Source organism: Arvicanthis niloticus, chromosome 24 (genome assembly GCF_011762505.2).
Source record: "Arvicanthis niloticus isolate mArvNil1 chromosome 24, mArvNil1.pat.X, whole genome shotgun sequence".
Lineage (NCBI taxonomy): Eukaryota > Metazoa > Chordata > Mammalia > Rodentia > Muridae > Arvicanthis > Arvicanthis niloticus.
This window is the reverse complement of record NC_133432.1, coordinates 759917-780161: the sequence shown is the minus strand read 5'-3', so window position 1 is coordinate 780161 and position 20245 is coordinate 759917. Positions and strand designations below refer to the sequence as shown.

At 51.1% G+C, this 20245-nt stretch overlaps 2 protein-coding genes across 8 annotated transcripts; one reads left to right on the top strand and one right to left on the bottom strand.

Annotated features, from left to right (window-relative positions):
- Positions 1-8783: 8783 nt before the first annotated feature.
- Gtpbp6 (GTP binding protein 6) lies at positions 8784-13256 on the top strand. The gene is made up of 10 exons (XM_076922304.1): positions 8784-9142; positions 9979-10116; positions 10348-10418; positions 10504-10634; positions 10914-10984; positions 11461-11619; positions 11704-11912; positions 12576-12724; positions 12813-12965; positions 13064-13256. The coding sequence occupies exons 1-10, from the start codon at positions 8827-8829 to the stop codon at positions 13209-13211; spliced, it is 1545 nt and encodes a 514-aa protein (XP_076778419.1). The 5' UTR covers positions 8784-8826; the 3' UTR covers positions 13212-13256.
- A 17-nt stretch (positions 13257-13273) lies between these two features.
- Positions 13274-17831, bottom strand: Plcxd1 (phosphatidylinositol specific phospholipase C X domain containing 1). 7 transcript variants are annotated; one of them, XM_076922310.1, is made up of 8 exons: positions 17195-17831; positions 16882-17060; positions 15952-16035; positions 15510-15646; positions 15134-15262; positions 14703-14858; positions 14414-14597; positions 13274-13887 (listed from the first exon to the last, which is right to left on the bottom strand). In XM_076922310.1, exons 3-8 carry the CDS (start codon positions 16028-16030, stop codon positions 13649-13651), a joined length of 924 nt encoding a protein of 307 aa, XP_076778425.1. In that variant the 5' UTR covers positions 16031-16035; positions 16882-17060; positions 17195-17831; the 3' UTR covers positions 13274-13648. The 7 variants fall into 7 exon arrangements, with proteins under 7 accessions (XP_076778425.1, XP_076778427.1, XP_076778423.1 ...); XM_076922312.1 differs by having other exon boundaries at positions 16882-17831; XM_076922308.1 differs by lacking the exons at positions 16882-17060; positions 17195-17831 and adding an exon at positions 16705-16868 and having other exon boundaries at positions 15523-15646.
- Between the last annotated feature and the right edge of the window lie 2414 nt (positions 17832-20245).

The following is a 20245-nucleotide window of genomic DNA, read 5'->3' as shown; positions in this document are numbered from 1 at the left end:
TCTTTACCATTGTATTGTCTCACTGGCCTGAAGTATTTTATTTTTTTAAACTGTTTTTTATTTTTAAAATGTATTTGTTTATTTCATGTGTATTAGTGTTCTGCCTCATATGTTTGTGCATGCACCATGTGCATGCTTAGTACCTACAGAGGCCAGAAGGAGGTTGTTGAATCCTAAGACTGTGCGAGCTCTCATGTGAGTGCTGGGAATTAGACTTGCGTCCTCTGGAAACGCACCACTGAGCCATCTTTCCAGCACCCAAAGGAGATAATTTAAAGGAAGAATTCACTAACTTTAAAATATCTCAAGGATGGAAAAATGATGAAGTAACTCACAATCAAACATCTGACAGATCTCAGGGCGTCTTGTGAAAGAGTTGGGAATAGGACTGAGCATGCCGGAGGGACACCATAAGAAAACTTATGGGGTCAACTAACCTGGGTCCATGGGAGCTCTTAGAGACTGAACCACCAACTACAAAGCTTGCGGGGGGTGGGGGTGGGGGTTGGATTTACACATTTGTAGCAGATGAGCAGCTTGGTTTTCATTTAGTTCCCCTAACAATTGGAGGGGGTGGAGGGTTGTCTCTGAGTCTGTTGTCTGCTAATGGAGTTCCCTTCCCTTAGCTGGAATGCCTGGTTGGGCTTCAGTAAGAGAGGATATGTTCAGTCTTGCTGCAACTTGATGTCCCAGGGCAGGTGGTACCCAAGGGGAGCTTCCCTTTTAGAAGAAAAGGGGGTAATGGTGGTGGGTTTTGTGAGGGTGGGACAGCAAGGAGAGGAGAGGGGACTGTGATTGGTATGTAAAGTGAATAAGTAAATACATTAATGAAAAAAATAAAAGAAATGGAAAGAGACTGGGTTAGAACTAGGCTCAGTCTTTTCTCATAGTGCTCTGATAATAACTACTTATATGGACTAAGAGGTCTACATCGAAGAAGCCCAGGCCAGTAATTAAGGGCCTTCTACTAGGGCCTGTAAGGCCCCCATGAATGGAGGACCTCACCCAAGCCTCGGGAATTCACAGCCACCCATTAACTGTAAGACACCGAACTTGAACTTGATGTAATCAGCAAGAGGCATATTTTAATCAGTATAGTGAGGTCAAGACCCATGACCCACGCAGGGGCAGTGGGATCTGACCCCGGGGCTTTGGAGACAGAGAGAATTTAAAGCCCAAAACCACAACTGGGGGTGGGGGACCACAACCCAGGGGGAGTAAAGGAAGGCTATTGGGGAGCACCTGTGGAAAGTCCCAGTCCATTTTTCAGTTTGTGACAGGGTACAAGGAACAGGCTATTCTCTAAGAGCCTATACGTAATCAGCCATCTATCTTGTGGTCAGCTAAGTTCCTGGTATCCAGGGTGCACAGGCACGCTAACTTGAACTCCCAGCTCAAACCCTATTCAATCTATCATCTATTTTGTCTTATGGATAGCTAGTTTCCTAGGACCCAGAGCACAGAACAAGCTGATCTACACTCTTGACTCCATGTGTGGAAGGTTTAAAATTTTTTAACTCTTTCAGCCCAACCTATTAAAGTTATACAGCACCAATACTAACATCCTAAGATTGAAGCCTCCAATCACAATGGACCTTAAGAAACTGTCAAATCATATCTAAATCATAGAAAGCCTAAAATGTGTACATAAAAATAGTGCACATCCAAAAATATGGCTCAGAGGGCACTTACCACAAGGCCTGATGACCTGAGTTCCATCCATGGTGGAAGAAGAGAACCAACTCCCAAAAGCTGTTCTCTGTCCTTCACATGCACACTGTGGCACATGTGTGTGTGTGCACAAGCATGCACATATAGTAAATAAATAATTCCACAGGACCCAGGTTAGGGTCCCAGCACTCATATGGTGGCTAACAGCTGTCTGTAACTCTAGTTTCAGAGGATCCAACACACTCTTTTGGCCTCCAAGGACACCAGGTATGCAAACAGTGCCCCATCTAGATAGAGATAAAGCAACCATATGCATAAAATAAAATTAAATCTGATTCCTATTTACAGAAGTCATGTGGAATCACATGATAAAAGACCACTCACCTTAGAGTCAGAGCAAGATATAGCCTCAAGGCCATACATACCTTCAAAGGTTTCAATTATTTTTTTAATTTTTATTTGTTTATTTTTTTTTAGTTTGTTTATTCATTTGGACAGGGTCTTAATGTCCAGGATAGCTTCTTTATCCTTTTCCTTAGACTCTTGAGTTCTGGGATTACAGACACATATTGCCAGGTAATAGCCTCAAGTCATAAGGAATTGAGTCAGGTTGTACTGAGTAATATAGCCCCTCAACATAAAGACTCTCTTGGGCCCCAGACTGACTGTTCATTCCACCTGTAGAAACAATATTCCTATGTATTAAAGCAACCCACCCTGCTAATCTACCCTAGCCCCACTAAATGTCCTTAATGTTCATCCTATGGAAAGGCTGGATCCTTTGCTTTCCAATAATGCCAGCTCATCCTGCTGGTATCAAGTCTGTTTGCCTCTGTCTGCCTGCCTCTCTACCTCATTTTTAAACTATACATCATCATACCTTATTTCGGGGGGCTTTGGGGAGGCCTGCTTGGGATTTAAGATAAAGACACAAAGACATCTGCATAATATAAGCCTTTTGTTGTTGTTGTTTTGTTTTGCTGGGTGCAGTCTTTTGAGCTAGCCATCCAGACTTCTCTGCCACCAAATCTCTCAGGCCTCCCTACTCTGCTCCACCCCCAGCTTCAGTCTCCAACTCTTTATTCATCAAAAGCCACTCCTCCTTCCTAATACAAAAGGCTTATTAGCATAGTGGGAAAGATTTCAAAGTTCACTCTGAATCAGCAGCAGAACTACACCACATATTAGCACATTGGGGTGGTCTTACAGCTTACTCTGAACCAATCAGCAGCAGGACTATACCTCTATATCTCAGTGTTGCCTTTTGACTAGCTAAGAAGCCCACAAACATTTAAATATAGAAAGGTCTTGTGGGCTATAAAAATGACAATATCACATATCCCACCAGCACTAGCACTTCTGGCACAGCAGTTAACAACCGAGCATACAGGGGCACACATTCATAGCCAGTTGATAGAGTATGTGTGGGGGTAGGTCCCAACAATACCTGGCTTTTATTTTTTATTTGCTTTTGAGACAGAGCCTAACTATGTAGTCCATGGTATCAAATGCATCATCCTCTTGCCTCAGTGTCCTAAGAGCTGAGATTATTGTCTTGTGCTACCAAGCCCAGCACTACTTCCTACCAATTTCTAACAATGCCATTATATTCTGGATTGACTAAGGTGAGACAAATGGACAGGGAACTCACTTCTCCCCAGACACTGAGTAGAATAAGCATTGTTAAAATGCTGTTAAGTGCTGGGCAGAGTGGCACATGTCTTTAAATTCCAGCACCCAGGAGGCAGAGGTGTGGGGAAGTGACAGCCAGCCTTACCCTGATGGCACTGTTATTACTTGCCCAGAAATAAACTGCTCTATCCCAGTCATTAGAGACACTTCCTCTAGAGAGCTTGGACCTGTGTAATAATTTATACATAATTCCCTTGTGATGGGTAGAGAGACTTAATATAGCACCAGGCATCATCTCTTAAGAGCCTTTGACCTTTGTGTGAGATCCTAGTGGCCTGCAAATAAGGTAAGAATAGGATAATGGAGCTGGTGCAGGCGCTGGAATCTCAACTGCAGAACCTGATAACCTCAGTTTAGTCCACAGGCATATTTTGACACACACACACACACACACACACACACACACACACACATACACACACACGTAGGGGATGGAGATAAGGGTAGTAATTAAAAACCCTTGCTGTTCCCGGGCTTCTATACCCAAATTTGACATTTCAGCAGTACTGTCTGCACACAGGAAGATGCTCATGAAGAACCAAATATGTGAATGCTGGGAACTGAGTCCCAGTCCTCTGGAGAAGCAGCCAGTGCTGATCTATCTTGAACTATTTTAATCATGCCTATGTTCAGTGTAGCAGCCAGTCTCTTTATTGGTCTGAGAGACATCTCCAGCTTGGGCTTTGCTTTTGTTTGTATCTGCTAGTTCCCTGCTTCAGTCAAATAAGCTAAATGGAGTGTCAGCAGCACATACCCCAAGGCTTGATTTGTTTCTACTTTCTATGAATATGTCATCACAACTCCACTCTAGAGAATATATAAATGACTTGAAAAAAGATACACAGGAGAGAGAGAGAGAGAGAGAGAGAGAGAGAGAGAGAGAGAGAGAGAGAGAGAGAAGCTATTCCAGGTCACAGATATATTCCATTTAGTTCCTTCTAGTTCTTGGTACTGAACATCCTCTAGCCAATCCTCTGTGGTTCCATGTGATTCCATCTTCCTGTGTGTTAAGGAGAGTTTCCTGTGACCCAAGTAAGTTTCAACAGAAACATGAATATTTGTCATTTCTTATGCTTAAACATAAAAGCTAACATATTTTATAACTTACTTGAATTCTATTTTAACATTCAGTGCTAGATTATTTCAATAGCCTGTGTCCTTTATACCTAAGTCTATTGTCTTCATAAAAGTTACCATAAGGCCAAACTCTGAGTTCTTTTGAACCCCGTGTTGTTCCTTTTAAAATTGCTGCATTCTGATCCTCCACCACTAGGCTCACTTTAAAATGTCATTCTTATTCTCTTCCTCCTGGAACTTGACTTGTTTCACATTTCTGTTGTTAAATCACCAACCTACACACTGCTCAGCATCAGAAATAACTAGTGTTCTATGTAAGGAATATGTGTAAACCTAACCTGAGCCATTCATATCTTAACCTGCATAGAATACTTTTAGCTTTCAGGTGCGCCATCAAAATAACCATTTCTCTATGATTTTTGAGCCAACGTTGGTGTGTTTATTAATTATTATTAGTTTTTAGGATTCTTTGAAATCTCAACATTTTGGAGATGAATGTTATCTACAGAAAAGAGGAATACTTGGCTAACAAGAAATTTAAATTAAAAAGAAACATGAAAAATGGCTAATCCCAAATATAGGAAGAGGACGCCTGACCCAAATTATCCAAAGCAAGTAACTGGAGAAGACTTCTGCTTTCCCAGTGGCCACACCCGTTCCAGAGACCCCAGGTAAGGCACTACCAACCATCCCCTAACACTCTTTCAAGCACACCTAACTGCCCCAAAGTGCACCCCCTTCTCAGGACTCTATATTTCTGCCACAACTCTGGATGTTTTCCCAGTGGCCATGCCAGCATGAAGGTCCTCAGAAAGATAGCACCCTCTGCCTGCCAACTCCCCTAAAAGCTAGCCCAACAAATGCCAAGTTCACTCCTTTGCCGGGCCCCATATTCTGACCCACAACTTTGGCGAAAGACTTCTGTTTTATTGGCAGCCACATAGTACTAGGAACCCCAGAGATGAAGCAGGTACTCAGAAAACCAGAGGCCACACAGGTACTTGGAACCCTAGTGGCAACATGAGCACCTAAAAGCCCAGAAGTCATGCCTTCCACAAAGATTCCAGTAGAGACAACCTACTGGACCTTATGTCTTACTGGCCACTCAAACCCCAGTTCACTAAAGCCAAAAGATCAGAGAAGAAGCAGAAACCCAGGGTTTGGGGGGGGGGGAAACCCCATCTAACAAAGATAAACTCAGAAATCAGCATCTGAATCTGTTATAACCGCAAAATCAATGACTAGAGGCCAGCATGAGAACATAGCCAACAGAAGTCATGGCACTATGGTACCATCAGAGCCCAGCTATCCTACTACAACAAGCCCTGGATAGTTCAACACATTATGAGATAATGTCTTCTCTGTATGACAGGAAGTTGTGCTACATGAAATCTCAACAATATGGTTGCCTCAATAAGACATAAAAATGACTGATATGACAGCTGATACAACAATGTTGATGGTAGGAATCTCACAGGGACCTAATCCTAAATTATAAGACTTACAAGCAACTAATAGATAGTGAGTGAGGAGATCTAAGTTTTCTCCATGGATGAGCCCCTGATAGGTTATCCTATCTCAAACGGTCTTTCCTACAAGGATATACAAGAGAGCAGTACTAAAGCAGCTCAATAGTCTGTATTCATAAATGTGTGCATATATGTATAATATACATATATACATAGAGACAATACTAACCAAATAATAAGAGGCCATGAATTTGAGGGGGGGGGGTCATAATAGGAATTAGAAGGAGAAGAAATGAGAAAATGTTTCAAATACAATAGTCACATATGAGGTTCTAACAAAATTAATTTTAAATAAATAAAAATAAGACCAACTAAAAAATATCAAAATAAACATAGCGCAAAGATATAATAAAAATTCCTTTTTCTAAAGATAGACATGTATCCCAATAAGGACAATGAAACAAAACTATACTGCTGAATAACACTGGTACAAATATCCTCGGATGGGAATCAAAAGTGTCTCTTAGCTCTGAAATATAAAAAGAAATGAGATTTCTTATCTTCGGTGCTACTGACTGCCACAAAAGAAAAAAATATATAACCTTTATGTTTTTCAGTGAGGATACAGAAATGGAAACAACATAGAATTTGAGGAAATGAATTCTACAGAACAAACTCCAAAGCATAAAAGAACCAATGGCAAACCCATCCAAAGTGGGCATGGAAGAAGCAAGACTGCTCTTGCATAGTGTGCCATCTCAAAGCACTCTGCCACTGATGCACAGTGAGATGAAGAATACAGATGAAGAAAACCCAGTTGAACCTTTGGCAGTCACTTACCCTGCTAGGTTATTGTAATTTCCTCAGAATTGAAAATTTCCTTTCTACATGGAAGATGGAGAATCCTAAGACTCAGCAGCTGAGGAAAATTTATACACTCAAGTATTCTCTGAAACTTGAAAGATCGACAGGCCCTTCTCAGTATTACATAAACTCTAACAATTTCGGGTGTGAGGAGAATTTGATTCATGAGTTGAGTCTGGGTATGTGTAAATCATGAAACAATCAGAACAATGTGACTGTGAAAACTAGCTTTCCACTTCCCACACCCAGGGAGAGTCATTTGGACAAACACAGAGAAAAATTTTGCCAAAAATTTAGTAGAAGTATGGGGTTCTTTAATTTTAGATGATGTTTGTGGGGTTGATCGTGAAATTGCATTTTAGCCTTGTCTGTACACAGCTACTGGGAAATGCAAAACAACTAACTGAATGAGAACCATAGTTATATTAATAGCTGCATTACAACAATACGTACAGCAAAAATCAATGATACTTGCCAAATCACAAAAACGTGATTTTTCACTTTAAAGTTTAGAAAACAGAATAGTGTTATTATATTCAATTAACTTTTCTTCTCTATCAGAGGAGGTATGTGTGCCTGGGAAAATATGCCTGTAGAGGTCAGAAACAAACTACATGAGTTGGTCTTCTCCCTCAAAATGTAGGTCTCCGGGTCTGAACACAAATTTTGAGTCTTGGTGGGAGGCACCTTGACCAACTGAACCATTTTGATGGCTCTAGAATACATTAAACCATTTCCTCGGAAGCTTCATCCATCGATTTTGTAATTTACTGTCGTCTGCGGTTACACGGAAGAAGGAACAAAGCAAGGACAATGGTTTCATGAAACCTAAAGGTAAACGTTAGGATAAAATCAGTTTTAGCTCAGTATCTCTTGCCCCAAGATTGGGGCAGAGCAGGGGCCTTGGGGGCAGAGCTGAGTGCTGACAGAGTGTGAGGGGTTGGGGTTAAGCGGTGACAGGCAGCGTGTGAAGGGGCGGGGCGTGGGGCGGGACTCAGTGGTGACAAGCGAGGTGTGAGGGGGCGGGCTGTGGATGAGAGGGCCGGGCTGAGTAGTGACAGGTAGGGGGTGGGGCTGAGTGTGTGGGCGGGGCTGAGCGGTGACAGACAGGTCATGTGGACCGAGCTGTGTGCTTCAGGGCTAGTAGGGACCGATTGATATAGGGGGCGAGGCCACTGAGGGGTCATAGGTCGCAACAGAATGGAGGGGCGGGAGACCGGGCACCCACACTGACTCAATCACGACCCTCCCTCCAGCCCTGTAGGAGGGCGCCGAAGCAGGGTCACGTGATCTCGTGGACACTGGCGATGGGCTATCACACACGCTGTCAGGTGCTCCTGAGTAATAGTGGGCTGCGCCCAGTCAGGCTCTCGTGTGTGAAACACAGCAGCGCACAGTCAGGGGTTCGAGAGTGAGGGCGAAGTTAAGAGACCTCCCGTTTCCCCAGTCCTGAGCCGGTCGTGCAGAGCGTGTCCGTGTCCTCCACAGGCTCGGGGTGACGTCACAGCACCAGTCACTCGGGCTCCTTTCTCTCAGCCGGTGCCTTCTTCGGGTCCTGTCCCACCTCGGATGTCCAGAGCTCAGGGGACGCTCGTTGGGGCTCATCACTGCTGTAGGGCAATAACCCCAGGTGTGTGAAAGGTTGTACTGACCCCGGCATCCAGGCGATAACACCGGTGACACCACGATAAAGGAGCAGCGTGACTTTCAACACGACCACGCCCCCTCCGTGAGGTTACACCCCCCTCCTTGAGGACTCGCTTTCCGAGTCCGGACTAGCCTGCCAGTGAAACCAATTGGACTCCGCCTCCTGTCAATCAGAAGCAGCCATTGAAGGGAGGGGCACTGTTCTTCCGGCTCCGCCCCTCGTACGCGCCGAGCTGTTCTTTCTCTCTGACCCCGCCCCTACCCAAGTTCTTCGCAGCGCGAACGCGATGCTGTCAGTCCTCCAAGAGCCAACCTTTGCTGCATGCGCATGCGCCGTGTTGTTTTTCCTGTCCGTCCCTTTTCCCCGCCCCACTCCCCCGTTTGTCGCTGCGCGCGCGCACACGCCATGCTGTTCCGGCGCGCTGCCGCGCTCCCTAGGTTCTGCCTCTTGTGCGTGTGCCGCGTACAACACGCTTTGAACCCCGCGGAGACCCTGACAAGTCCCGTCCGCATTGTCAACGCCGGGAGTCGGGTCTGGGGAAGCGCGTGGGCGGGGGGCGGGTCCGTGCGTGGAGGGGACGGGGAGGACACGCGTGAGGACGAAGGGGAAGAGGAGGATGAGTTGCTCCGCGCCCCACCCCTCCTTCCCTTCGATGCACAGCGCGTGCTCGTCCTGCATCCTGACGTCAGACGCCGGGCCGGAACAAAGCCTCGAAGCACAGGTAACTGGTTGGGCGAGAGTGGGGACCGAGCAGGGAAGGCGGAAGGGGCGGGGACCTGGAGGCGGAAGCGTGCGGGTGCTCCCGTGAGGCTGTCGGACTGAGGGCTAATGGGAAAGAACCGGGGCGGCGGTGACGCCTGAGGGCGGGGCCGGAAACGAAGGAGGTATCCGAGCGCCGCGGCCAGAAGAGTCCATAAAGAGGACGGAAGTAGGTACTGATGACGGAAGGGAGGTGCTGACATAGGCTGACTGACATAGGCTGGTGGAGTTCTGGAAGAGGCGGACCAGGAGAAAAGAAGGGCAAGCCAAGGGAGGAGCACTGGGGACAAGGAACTGTGATGGACATCGGCGTGGGGTGGGCAGTGTGGATAGTGTGGGGTGGGCTGGGAATCATGGCTACTCTTGGCATGGAGTCTGAGTCTGGGGAGCATGTGTGCTGAGGTCGTGTCGTGATCTGGCCGAGAGTGTGATGGTTCCTGGGGCTGCTCTATGGGTGGGGCCTCGTGTGCACCGGGTGGGGTCTGTGTAACGTGAGCGTGAGATCTAGGTGCGGTTTGGGGACGGGACTACCGTAAATTTGTAGGCAGAGTCTGGGGAAAACTTTGGGCTGTGGGGTTGTGTCCTCGATGTTTGGTGCCTTGCCCCGGTCCAGCTTTGGATCATAGCCTGGCAAGCTTTTTGGAGTACTGGTGTGAGCTGCAGGGTAGGGGCGTGGTATGAGTGGAGGAGGTGGGCTCCGTGCAGACACGGTTCCATTCTAGAGCTAACCCTGTCCCCTGCCCTGGTCCTGGGACTCCCCGCGCCGCTTTTGATGGACAGACTCTTGTGTCCCCGCAGCCGAGTGGCAGGTGGCGGAGGCAGCTGCGCTCGTACGCGCGCTTCCAGGATGGTCGGTCGCGCGGACCCTGGTGGTGCCCAGCGCAGCGCCTGGCAGCAGGCTGGTGTTTGGCAAGGGCAACTTTCGGGACCTGACAGGTGAGCGGTACTGCCTCTTTGGCCTCTAGGCGAACGCACGTGTGCCTCTGTGTGTGTGTGTGTGTGTGTGTGTGTGTGTGTGTTCACGCGCGCACACACACACACACACACACACACACACATGTTCGTGCGTGCCGCCTCTACTCGCACAGGTATAGGATGTTGTGTCCCAGGATAGACTGCCTCCCGTCCTCCTCCTAACCCCCTGACAGGCCACTCCCTGTGCTCCAGAAAAGATCAAGGGATGCCAGGACATCACGTCCGTGTTCCTGAACTTGGAGAGGATGGCGCCACCGACCAAGGTTCCCGTGTGTCCCCTGATCCTCACGTGACCCATGACACCATGTGACACCCTGACTGATCCCTGCCTGACCCCCATCTCCTCAGAAAGAGCTGGAGACTGCGTGGGGCTTGCGCGTGTTCGACAGATTCACCCTAGTCCTGCACATCTTTCGCTGTAATGCACGCACGAGGGAGGCCCGGATGCAGCTGGCGCTGGCAGAGATCCCGCTCCTCAGGTTCGCGAGTGGTACTCCCCGCATGTCCTCCTCCATCTTTTCACCGCCTGCCCTCCCAGCAAGTCTGTGGGTGCTGCAGCATGTAGTGCTTCCCACACGTCCTTGGATGCTGTCATGGGGTACTCCCTGATTGTCCGCCCTACATGTCCTTTCTGCGTATCCTCCCACCTGTCTGTGGATGTTGCAACAGGTGGTGCCTTCCACATTTCCTTGGATGCTGTGGCAGGGGTGTTCCTTGTGTGTCTTCCCCTCATGCCTTCCCTGCCTGTCTCCCTCCAGGTCCTCTGTGAGCAGCGACTCTACGCAGCAGGACCAGCAAGGCTGGGGCTCCAGATACATCATGGGGTCAGGTAAGGGCCAGAGGTGGGAAGCGGAGATATTGGAGAGAAGGCAGACATGGAGGGGAACACGGCCACAGTCACATGGGACTGTGACCGGGGTCTGATGTTGTGACTGAGCCCTAAGATCACAGCAGGAGGGACTGCAAGATATGGAGAGTTCACGGGACCCCTGACCCTTCCATGACCCCCTTGTGCTCACTTCATGACCCCTCCTAATCCCTGAGTTCATTGATTTACATGAGAATCTGCTCTGAGCTGACTGTTCCACTGATGTGTGACACACAGGCTGACCGGCCACTCACTGTGTGTCTTTCTGTGAACGACTAGTGTAATCCCCCATGAGAGGATCCGCTCTTGTGTGCCCTGTCTGGGGCGAGGTCAGGCGGGATCTCCCAAGAATGTGATACTCATGCTCCACAGAAGACTCCGAATTACTGCACTGGGCTTTTCCCTACAGCCCCCCACCGTGTCACTTGTCCTCCCAGGGGAGTCACCCACGGAGCTTCGGGCCCGCGCACTCAGGGACCGGGAGCTGCGGCTCCGGCGTGTCCTCGAGCGGCTTCGGGATAAGCGGAGGCTGATGCGGAGGGAGCGAGTGCGGCGCGAGTTCCCTGTGGTGTCAGTGGTGGGATACACCAACTGTGGTGAGGAGGGAGGGGCGCATGAGGGTGGGTATGGCACGTGGTTGGGCGGCTGACAGTGCCACAGTTTCACCTGCTTCCCCCCAGGGAAGACCACACTCATCCAGGCTCTGACGGGTGAGGCTGCTTTGCAGCCTCGGGACCAACCATTTGCGACTCTTGATGTCACGGTACACGAGGGGTTGCTGCCCTCGCACTTGCGTATCTTATATGTGGACACCATTGGCTTCCTGTCCCAGCTGCCGCATAGCCTGATCCATGCGTTTTCTGCCACGCTGGAGGACGTGGCTTACTCGGTAGGTGTCACGGACCCAATGGTTGGATGGCGCCTGTCCTCTGTGGGGTCCTCTGGATATGACCTGGTACTCGGGCAGTTTCTGTCCACTGACCACCTCTGTCCTCTGGCCATGCCTCCTGCTCGCACTCCCTATCGCCCACCTCTGACCATACCCCTTCATGACCCCTGTCCTGGATTGCTCTGCTGCTCCGGTCCACGGGTCAGGGTCAAGAGAGGGAGAGGGGGGATAGGGAGAGGGAGGAAGAAGGGGAGGAGACTCGAAGGATGGAGACAGAACAGTGTGTAGTCAAGTCTCTTGTTTATTGTGTCTCGTTTCCTGTTATTGCCTCCCTCTTATTGTCTCCTATCTCTTATCTCCCTCTTACTCTCTCCTCCATTGCAAGGAAATCCTGGGTATTTATAAGCACAAGCAGGGGAACACAGCTGAAGACACTTTACCAGGTGCACCATACAGCTGGGGTCACTAAACAGCAAAACAAGATATGTGGGATAAACAAGATGTTTATCAGAGTGTGCTCAGTTGTTGTAGGCTGTTGAAAAACAAGTCTCTATCAGGGTATATGGCTTGAGATGTTTGCAAAGATAGCCGCCTTCTGTCGGCTCCCAACAGACACCTGATCATACTCCTATTCCTGACCCTTCCCGATCACGCCCCATCCAGGATGTCCTGGTGCATGTGACTGATGTGAGCCACCCTGATGCAGAGCTGCAGAAGGCCACAGTCCTGTCCACACTGCGGGGCCTGCATCTGCCCCCTGCACTGCTGGAGTCAGCATTGGAGGTTCACAGCAAGGTGGACCTGGTGCCAGGGTGAGCGTGGCATTGTGGGTAGGGCGGTGGCCCACACTGCCCTCCCAGCCAACCCCACCTGTGATCCCCTAACTCCCCACCCCCACAGGTACACTCCACCATGCTCTGGGGTCCTGGCCGTGTCTGCAGTCTCAGGCCGTGGGCTAGACGAGCTGAAGGCAGCACTGGAGGCGTCAGTGCTGCGTGCCACGGGCAGGCAGGTGCTCACGCTACACGTGCGCCTTGGGGGACCCCAGCTTAGGTGAGTCCTGTGGGGGGTGCCCACCCGTGCCTGTACCACTTCTCAGCATGCCCTGAGGCCTCCCAACATGCCTGGTGCTGATTTGCCTGTCTCTGCAGCTGGCTCTATAAGGAGGCAGTGGTGCAGAAGGTGCAGGAGCTGCCGGAGGGTGATGCGGCCCACGTGACTGTTGTCATCACCCAGGCTGCCTATGGTCGGTTCAGGAAGCTGTTCTCCATTGATGCCCATTCTGTCCTCCCACACTGACTGACAGTAGCTTATTAAAGCAGGATACGCACTTTGTACCCCTCACCAACCTGGCTTTGTGTAGGTGACTGGAGGAGTCCCTGTCACGTGAGAAAAGGTGCTTGTGCTCAGTGGCTGGGGGCGGAGCTTCCTGTGGAAGCTGATACCTGGCGATTGGGGGTGGGGGGCTCCCAAGCTGTTTCTAAGGCCTGGGTCTAGCCTGGGCTACCAGAGACCACAAAAACATCTGTACATGTGCCTTACTTCAAAATCCCTTAATCAATGGAGGCCTTAATCAGTGAGCACCTGGTGATGGAAACAGAAGTGGCCACCGTGTGTTCTGCAACACAGCAGCGTGACAGCAGAACATTCTGGGTCCCTGGCCTGCTGGTTCCGCAGGTCTCTGGGCTGCACGGAAGTACTCAGAAGTGGTGACCCCCGTCTTGGGGGCATGCCAGTTAGGGAGACAGCAGTTTCCGGTTCAGGCTAATGACCTCACTCACGAAGCCATCTGCGCCCACGAAGTCGCCCGCGATGATGTTGGTGCACTGAGGGCTCTGCCCCGGCTGCTGTGCACACACCCACTTGGTCATGAGTGGGAGGCTGCGACGCGTCATCTCCTCCAGGGAGTCCACTGGGTGCAGGAGGATGTAGCACAGGTTCTCAGTGATGTTGATGCCAGCAACGAACAGACCACCTGGGGGGTGACATTATGTTACATGACCGATGGGGCGATGTCACAGGGAAGCCCACACCATACAGCCACATAACCACCGTAACACCAGAGACACCCTCGTCCCCCTCCCCATGTGACTGATGACATCACCAGGGAAGGTAGTTTTGGTGTTAGAATGATGCCACAGTTAATAGGACTGACAGGGTGGCCTCCCAATCCCCAGAGGTACCATGTACATCCATGCCGACATCCTCCTGCCCAATCCGAGGTGATTGACAGGATGATGTCACACAGATGCCCGCCTCATCCCATGATATGTTATCACTGCACTGCCCCGTGTTGTCATAGCCCTCCTCTATATCCCCCATGCCATCACTACTGCCCTACATGACATCACCATGCCTGTAATGTTATTACCATTCCCATCTCCCATGACATCACTGTTGTCCCTGACCCCCATGATGTCACCACTGAAGTTCCCGTTTCTGAGTGAAGTTGCCCCGTTCCCAAGACATCATCATTATCTCCCCGCCCCCAGTGATGTCACCTGGGCGGCCTTGGCCCTTCATGGTCTCCAGGAACCGCAGCAGCACATCGGGCTTTACTGCATTCCCCCACCAGTATGGGATTGCAGGCCACAGCTTATCATAGCGGCTGACTGTGGCTTCGTCCTCGTAAGACACAATAACCTGCTGCCCACGTGCCCACAGCTGCCCCAGTGTGGGGATTTCCTGGGTGGGGAGGAGCATGAAGGTCAGAGTCAGCCGCCACACAAGTAAGTACACGCTCATCCCTGACCCTCACTGCCCCATGCGACAGAGACCATGCTTCCTCACCCCGCTTGGACACAGCGTGTCTCCGAAAATGTTCACCATGCAGCCCACTAGATAGTCGTGCAGCTCGCGCGTCATCCCCTCAAAGTTCCTGCAGGCTAAGATGACCACCTCTCGGGGGTGCGATTGCAGCCACTCAGCTATCTCAGTGAGGGTATCCTGGGGGCGGAGCAGGCCGTGTCACAGGTTATGTCACGGCTCGCCTCATCGCACACATCGTGGGTCACATCACAGGCCTGGTCATGAGCCGGGTCACGGGTAACGTGACCACTAGGTGAGCCTGGCGGGAGCTGCGTCCACTCAGACCCTCGGATCCTGCCCCTTTGCATTCCTCTCCCCTCCAACCCTCCCTTCCTGCTCTCATTCCCCAATTCCCCTCTCATCCTCCTTCTTCCTTCTTCTTCCTGTCCCCCATCCCTTCCCCGTGCCCACACCTCCACCAGCGCCTTCGTGTACATCATGTGCACAAAGCACAGGTTCCTTGCAGAGCCCCCTGGCGCATGCGCGATCCTCAGGTCCAGGTACCGCACTCCTGCATCCAGCTGTTGGGTCACGTCCAGAGTCTGCGGGGTGAGGCGGACCCGTGCACGGGAGTAGGTTCACTAGGACTCCTAGCCTCGTCTCCGGAGCTACATCACCAGGGCCCTAATCCTGCCCCCACTATGTCACCGGGACCCCCTAACCCTGCCCACTTGGTCCCTGACCCCATGTCCCGGGTCTCACCTGGCCCCCAGGACTACGTCACCAAGACCCCCCAAGCCCGCCCCCGGGCTCGCCCCTTCCCCCATGGACGGGCTCCCACGCCCTCACCTGCGTAACTGACCATTTCATCACCACCGGCCCAGTGATGAAAGGCACGACCCGGCTCAGCAGGTGCAGTAGCCGAGAGCATGCACGGGAGATCGGAGACTTGCGGGTCAGGCAGTATGTCATCGTGTCGTGGCTCCCTGGGGACACGAAAGTCACTGGCCATGCCCCGCCCCTGACTCCCCGCAGAGCCCCAAGCCTTTCAGGGTCCCCTGTGACTGACAGGTTGGTTAGAAGGGGCGGGGCCTAAGGCCCTTGTGTTCAGCTCCTGTCACCCCAGCCCTGCCCCCCTCCAGCCAGAGGCGTGTTCCTCCAGCACGTCAGCCTGACTTATCCACTGACTATGACTGACTGCTTCCTCACGGAAGCCCCATTCCAGCCTGGCCCCGCATCCCTGAGACCCTCATGAGAAGTCAGCCTTGTCGTGAGTGGGCCTCGCACTCACCTGGGATGGACAGCTGGTGCAGCGGGACATCCCACAGCCGCGGACACAGCTGCGACATCCAGTCTGCCTGGTCTCCCATGGGGGCTGCAGTTGTGGCAAAGATCAGAGCACAGGGCGCAGTGAGTGGGGGGCAAGGCACAGTGAGGGAGCGGGCCGGGGCCATGGGTGGGCGTGGTAGGACAATACAAGACGGAGCTAGAGGGGAAACTGAGGCATGAGACCTGTGACTCTGGGCGTGCTGAGCTGTGCTGGGGACCCACGCTCCCACCCCTTGTGCCTGGGGGACCCGCATTCTCACACCTGGGTGACCCCTGGACCCACGCTCCACCCCCCCACCAGTGTGACCCTAGGACCCTCGCTCTTACCCCTCGTGCCCCACATTCCCCTTGTGTGACTTCAGGACTCACGCTCCCACCCCGTGACCCACACTCCCTTCCCGTGTGTCCCCCTGGGTCTGCATTCCCACTCCTGGGTGACTCCTGGACCCACATTCCCCACCCGCCGTGTGACTCTGAGACCCACGTTCCCACCTCGTGACCCCCACTCTCCACTCCTCCCCTCCCCTGATTCTGAGACCCGGACTTCATCCCCCATCCCCTGTGTGATCCTGGGACCGTGCTCCGCCCACATGACCCGGAGACCCGCACTCTCCACCGTTTGATCCCAGGACCCATACTCTCTCCCTACCTCAACGTGTGACCCTCAAATTTGTGCACCCCCCGTGTGACCCCGTGACCCTGCTCAGTCACTGACCTGCTGTCCCCGCTCCTCGCGGGTGTCCACGCGAGATGGAGGAGGGGGAGCACCGAAGTCCACGCAGTCCCGCTAGCGAGTCTGTGGCCCGAGCTCCCTCCCCCAAAAGACTCTGTCCCCCACAGGGGCGTGGCCGCCGTGATGTCACGCATATAGTCAAGACACATGCATGCATACCTTCGGTGCCTACTATGTGCACTGGGACTGTCAACGCGTTCTTATGCACTGAGCGGCAGACTTCACCCAACCTTCCTGCCCTGCTTGGCTCTAGTGCCTGGATCAAGGGTCAGGTGGGGGACCAATTCTGAGTGGCTCATTCTTCAGTCATGACCCTAGCAGGCGAGCCAGGCCAGCATCTGAGATACAGAGGGGTAAACTGAGACAGCTGGAAAGAAGGGAGGCACCGAGGTAGCTGGGGAGAGGGGAAACTGAGGCATCGGCACCGTGTCCCGAGGACTCCCTCCCTCCCTCGTCTCCTTCCCTCTCTTACCAGGCACGATCGATCAGACTCCACTGCGAGCACAGTAAATCCCTAGAATCATGGGTGTGTAGGCATAAATTTATTGAAACCTACTTTTACTAAGGGTTCAACCTCTCTTCTAGCCTTCACAAAGACTCTGTGATGGGTCTTCCCTTCCAGGGTCAGGCCCTTACAAGCCCTGCATTCCTCCGTCCTGGCTCCAGGGCCAAACTGCAGGACATCTACTCTTTCATCCTAACCAGCTGTGGTTTTAAAGCTACAGGAGAATGTAAACTCCGTTTCCCTGGCCCAGCGAGGCTCCTCTTCCTCCTCCTCTTCTTCCTCCTTCTCCTCTTTCAGGAATCCCATCAGGGGGAGGGACGGGAGGGGGCGGAGCTGGGGAAGGACGCCCCGAGGCAGGTGTGTGTGTGGGGGGCACAAGGTGGGTGGGAGGTCCGAGCCCTGCGAAGAACAGAAAGGGAGACCCGAGCCTGGGAATTACAGGAAGTGCCTAGGAGCTCCCCGCATTCCCTGAAGGTTCACAACCTTTTCTGTTTAGCCCCAGAAGGTCTTCCAGCCACTGGGCTCCACGGGATGCCCCCTCCCCGCCCCAGAGGCCCAATGCTACTTGTGGGGTTGTCACTTCCACTATCACCCTTCCCTTCCTCCTTCCCTCCCTCCCTCCCTCCCTCCCTCCCTCCCCCCAAGGTCTTCCAGCCTCTGGGCTCCACGGGATCCGCCCCTCCAGAGGCCCAAGGCTACCTTGAGTAGTTGTCACTGCGCCATCACCCCTCCCTCCCTCCCTCAGTCCCTCCCTCTTGTCCTGCCAAGGCCTGTGGGACTCTGCTGATGGTAACCCGGGAGTTGCCTGGCAAGATCAGCAAGGGCAGCATGTGACCCCTGTCCTGGGCAGCGATCACCTGCATATACAAGGGAACCCCTGAGTGCTGCCTGAGACCCATGTGTCCTGTGCCCTCAGCAAGTGTCCCTGAGCCCAGTGCAGGTCCCCTGGGCCTTAGTAGGTGTCTGGTCCCCTCAGTAGGTGTCCTCTGACCTCAGCAAGTCTAGTGCAGGTCTCCTGTGCACCCTGCAGGTGTCCTGTGCCCTCAGTAGATGTCCTGTGAAGTCAGTAGGTATTCTGTGGACTCAACAGGTCTCCTGTGCCCCAGAAGGTGTCCTATGCCCTCAGCGGTTGTCTCTGAGCCCAATGTAGGTATCCTGTGTCCAGGACCCTCAGAAGGTCTGTTGTGCCCTCAGCAGGTGTCTAATCCCCTCAGTGGGTGTTCTCTGATCTCAGCAGCTGTCCTGTGCTCTCATCCATCCTCCTGTTTGGGTTTGGGTTAGCCAGGTGTTCCATGTCCGGCCTGGGAAGGGTCCTTTGAAGCCAGATACCAAGCAGCCACTTGAAGACGTCCACATTTCCCAGGAGCATCTCCCAGACCATCTTGACAGTTGGGAATGAAGGTCCTAAAGAAGGACTCGGGTCAATGGAGACAACCGCCTCTAGTCGTGACCTCACCTTGTTGGGGAACTTCAGGTGCTGCCCACCTATGAAATGCCATGGACTGGAAGTGGTCCACTGTAAAGCCTTCCTGGTCTCACAGCCCGGAGCCTGAACAACTGCAGTGAAGGCTAGACAAAACCAAGCCATTAATGAAATATATTGTTTTGGGCCTCCATGACCAGCTCCCAGTGAAGCAAAAAACTGTACTGTGCCTTGCATTAAGTACAAACATATGGTCCAAAATGTAGAGGTGGGTCCTTCTATCTTGAGTGAGGACTAGGGCTGAAGCCCTTTGGAAAGAGAAGTTGCCTCAGTTGGTAGCATAGGAGGCTTCGAGGAGCTGCTGATGCCATTCCTGAAAGAGAAGGAGCTTCTATCTTTTTATTGCTAAATGAATTAAACCCAAGTTCGTAAGAAGAAAGCTTTTTTTCTTTTAATAACACTAAGCCTGCCTTGTTATTAATAAAAGACCTGTTCTGTCCCATGCATGGTAAGGAGAAGCCTCCCTGCTCCTTGTGCTCTCTGCAGCTTCTTCTTTTTTCCCCTTTCCCTCTGCACATTGCTCTCTTAGTTTTTTTTTTATGTTACCTATAGTTTCTAAGTTACTCCACTCTGCATTCTCCTAATTTTGCTCTCTACTGCTCTGATGTCACAATAATGCTCTTACTCTCAATGTCTTTTCTCCCAATGCTATGCCTTTCCTTCTAAGTTCTTCTTGAGTTCAGTTCTGTCAAAAAAAAAAAAAAGTTCTCTTGTGTCCTGACTAAAAAAAATTATCCTCAGTTCTGTTCTAAAAAGTTCCGTTCAGATCTGACTAAACAGTGTTCTGTCTAAAAGGTTCTCCTCAGCTCAGTTCTGTCTCCGCTCTTTGTCCTCAGCACTTAAACATCTTTCAGAACACGTGATTACATGGTAAAAAGTTCATCACAAGTTTATGCATAATTCAAATCATAAATCGAAATAGAAATTTACAACAGAGAATGTTTACATGCATATCCATTAGGAGTAATTATCTGGCTAAACATCCATCACCTGTCACAGCTCCACAGGTTCGTGGAGAGTTAAAAACCATAACTAAGTTATTAGTGAAGTTTTGTATAGATAAACCCAATCAGCATTTTATCATCTGTCCTAGCACCTATAACAAATTGTTAGTTCCCTTTTATGACCTTTGGCTTTACAACCTCTTGGCATGTGCTCTGAGTAGGAGAAGCAATTAACTGGTAACAGAGACTGGCAAAGTTCTCACTGCAGTTTTGACTATCAGAAAGGACCTAATAGTCCCACTATAAAATAGCTTAATAATTACTGATATAGTTTTAGGAGTTCTTATAGGAGCATCATTAAGAATTAAGAAGTCATCTATTTGTCTATATAGCATTACTACAAGACAGTACAACTTCACAGATCTGCAGAGATCTGCTTAAAAGAGTGGGCTAATACCTAGTGATTATGAATGCAATAGTAATAGGAAAAGCATATTAATAACAGGAATCTACTTCAGAATTAGACCAGCTGAGACACAACAGGGACTAAACCACTATTAGCCATTGCTGGACTAGCTGGACCACAGCCTG